Source organism: Sinocyclocheilus rhinocerous, unplaced genomic scaffold, assembly GCF_001515625.1.
Source record: "Sinocyclocheilus rhinocerous isolate Xijiao unplaced genomic scaffold, SAMN03320098_v1.1 scaffold1405, whole genome shotgun sequence".
Taxonomy (NCBI): Eukaryota; Metazoa; Chordata; class Actinopteri; order Cypriniformes; family Cyprinidae; genus Sinocyclocheilus; species Sinocyclocheilus rhinocerous.
In genome coordinates, this window is record NW_015645543.1 from 591,470 (window position 1) to 595,116 (window position 3,647).

Consider the following 3,647-nt stretch of genomic DNA (forward strand, 5'->3'; position numbering starts at 1 on the left):
TGTGTTATATATATATATATATATATATATATATATATACACACACACACATTTATTTGTTAATTAAAATAATACATTCATAGAAAACACATTTTGATTTAAAAAGATGAACTATTTTTAAAATTATTTAAAAACAAAGGATAATTTAATATATAAAATGCATTTTGACAGAATTATTTTTTTTAATTGGTTTTCTACTTAAGAAACATTTTATGCAGTGGAAAAAAAAATGCAATTAGGAATTAGAAGTGAAGCAACAGAGAGAAAAAGAAAAGGAAAAGAAAGGGGAGATTCCAAGTGTCATCCAGTTTAATAATTCATAGGACATGGTTTACTAATAAGGGGTGTCCTGCATCTGCCACTGAGATGAATGGGAAATGTTAACGGATAGCTTTCTCCTGGTCTCCCGGATCTTGTGGTGCACACGTGGCTTAATAAAGGTGTTGAATAACAGTTCAACAGTTAAGATTTGAAAACGACTGTAGATGTTTGAATGTTTCTTACCTGACTTTCTTGCCCAGCTCAGTCAGTAACTTGACAAGATCAGCAATAGGATACTGAGCTTTCGCTGCACACAGACCATAACCTGAAGTAAAAGACACGGCAATTAAAAGGAGGAACAGACCTAAACAGACATGCAAAAACCAGTCGCTATTAATATATGAAGCCTAGGAAACTTCAGAAAATTTCAGAAAACTCTAATGAACTCTGCATGAACCAGACACATTTTTATATTTTTAGTAATCATACCTCTTCTTTTTTCAAAATGTGTCATGTGAATTGATTTTACCACAATAAATAATCCCGATTTATAAACAATAGGAAAAATCTGTTTTGAAAGTGAAGCAAACAAGAGACCTGCTCCCACTCATTTGTAATTCAGATGAAATAATGAAAACTTGAATGACCTGCAGGATTATAAACAAACAGAAAAGAGGAGGAAATTGCTTCATGTTGAAATACATCTTTAATTAATCTAAAGGCAGCACTAGAATTTGTAATATTTCACAAAAGTGTTTATTTTTACACCCTTGGAGTAGTTTGAAAGCAGCACAGAATTAACTGAACTGGGATCAGAAAATGCACTGTGCAACAAAGACAAAAAGACTTACTGATGTCATCAATAACCAATTTAGCACTTACAGTAAGGAAAAAACGAATATAAATTCCTCACGTCAGTCATTTTTAAAGCCTCAGTTACTGCTGACACCATTTGATAGGCTTGTCACAACAGCCTTCAAATCCTCCTGCTTAAACAAGCATGTCATGGTGCGTGCCGGCTAACCCTCCTCGCTCATAATGATTTCTTTAAAGCTTTTTTTTTTTTTTTTTTTAAACAAAAAGACATTTCTCCTCGGGAAAACAGCCATGGTTGGCAAACTCCAAGCTTAAACAGAAAAGTCTTAAATGTTTTCACAGATGTCAATCAACTAAACTAACTATGACTACTTAAATTATACGAAAATGGAAACAAGGCCATTGCTTACTCAGTGTAAAGACTGAGCAGTCAAGGGAACCCCATTCAAAAAGAACAGACAACGGAGGTTGATGGATGGATTTAGCGGTGAATGAGGGGAGAAAATTTAAGTGGGTTCAATTATGTGTTATTTAGCAGTCCAGGACTCAACCAATCGTCCATGGCTAGTGTGAGGGTGTAGCTACCATTTCTAAACATTTGGCATCTTTTATGTTCTGAACACTGTTGCGAATTCTGCAGTTAACATCAAGTTAACATTACATAGCTACTCTTTTGAAACATCACTTAGAATGGTGTGAAAATTATCAACAAAACTGTATATGTTTTGCACTGTGTGACACAATGTTCCAATAAAAATTTTATACATTAATAAAATAAATAATAAATTAAAATAAATAATATTTTTCTTACATATTTGAATAAATAAATGCATTAAAGATCTAAACTACTGGCCAAAATGAAACAAAAAATTAATAGATAAAATTAAAAAGAAAAAAGAAAAAAAAAGAAAGAAAACAAAATACAAAAAAATCTAAACAAATAAAAGGGAAAAGAAAACAAAACAAAAAAGCAAACAAAAACAGAAAAGCGATCTCTGGGAGATCGGGGAGAAGCGCGTGAGTGTTCGCTTAATACTTTGTTTCTGCATCTGTTGTTTAAATTGTTACTTGCTGCTAAGAAGGTACATTTAGTTCTCTAGCTATTTCTACTGCTATTGTTCGTTGTAATTAATTACAAATAAAGTGCAATCAAAAATACTAGAGTAATAGCCATCGGCTAAGAAGGAGCTTTTGTTATTTATATTGCTCCATTCCTGCACTTAAGTGCGAACTTTAATTTCGATTTGAGCAATTGCCCTGCTATAGGCTTTTGGGTGTGCTAATTTAACAAGGCGGCCACAGCTGTTTTCTCTGAAGTGTCGGGTGGCTGTGTATTTGTTTGTTGTCAGTCAGCTGAGGCGGAAGCATTCAGCCGTCCTGTTCAGCCTCCTCGTGCTAAGACTAGGGCTGCACGATAAATCGCATGCGATATTTAACGCGCATCTTGTCAGAAAGCCGGTTCTGTAACCGGATTTTCTGACAAGATGCGCGTTAAATATCGCATGCGATTATATCGTGCAGCCCTAGCTAAGACCTACGAGTGTAAAGACCTGCGACTTTACCTGCGCGACACCGAGCGATGAAACCTGGCAACGCACTTAAGTATTCTCTTTTTCCCTTCGCACACTCCTTTCTGTCCTCTCCCTTCCACCTCTATCATGTGTTTTCAATACATTCCAGTTGTCTCGCAACAACGCTCTAACATCATTCGCAGACGGCAACACAATCTTGCTAACCTGCGTCCTATCTGTACATCATCTACTGCACCTCTTTCTTTTTCTGTGCGTCTCTGGAACTGTCAGTCAGCTGTCAACAAAGCGGACTTAATTTCTGCTTTTTCTTTGCAATCTACACTCAGCATCTTGGCCTTGACTGAGAGCTGGATTCGTCCAGAAGACTCTGCAACCCCAGCTGACCATTTCTTAATTACATTTAACCTACATCTTCCTACCTGTGTGCCACCAATCACTCTACCTGTTACTTTTAGACGAAACCTGCGCTCCCTTCCACCCTCCTATCTTTCCTCTGTAGTATCTTCCTCTCTTCCCTCACCTACCCATTTCTCATCTCTGGACGTTAATGCAGCAACTGACACTTTATGCTCTACTTTAACTTCTTGTCTAGACAATATATGTCCTCTCTCCTCCAGGCCAGCACGGGCTACCCCTTCTAAACCTTGGTTATCCAACATTCTTCATGAGCATCAGTCCAAACTCAGGGCAGCAGAGAGAAAATGGCGCAAATCAAAAGATCTGTCTGACCTGAGTATGTATCAGTCTTTGCTTTCATCTTTCTCTATTGAAGTCCATACTGCCAAATCTTCATATTTCCACAACAAGATCAACAGCGCTACAGACACGCGTAACCTCTTCAAAACATTCAATTCTCTACTCTGTCCCCCTCCACCACCTCTATAACAGCTGATGATTTCGCCACATTCTTCACAGACAAAACTAGAACAATCAGTAGTCAGTTCTCAGCTCCACACACACACACAAACTCAAACCAACCTCATCCACGCCTAAAACTTCCCCCTTCTCTTTCTGTCCCCTCACTGAGGCAGAAGTATC

General features: G+C 37.3%; 1 protein-coding gene across 1 annotated transcript in view; it reads right to left on the reverse strand.

The window, feature by feature from the left end:
• nnt (nicotinamide nucleotide transhydrogenase) overlaps positions 1-3,647 on the reverse strand; it is a 61,656-nt gene that overhangs the window by 10,872 nt on the left and 47,137 nt on the right. The window contains exon 20 of the mRNA XM_016510209.1: positions 505-586. Within this exon, the coding sequence (XP_016365695.1) occupies positions 505-586 (82 nt within the window). The remainder of the gene's footprint in view (positions 1-504; positions 587-3,647) is intronic.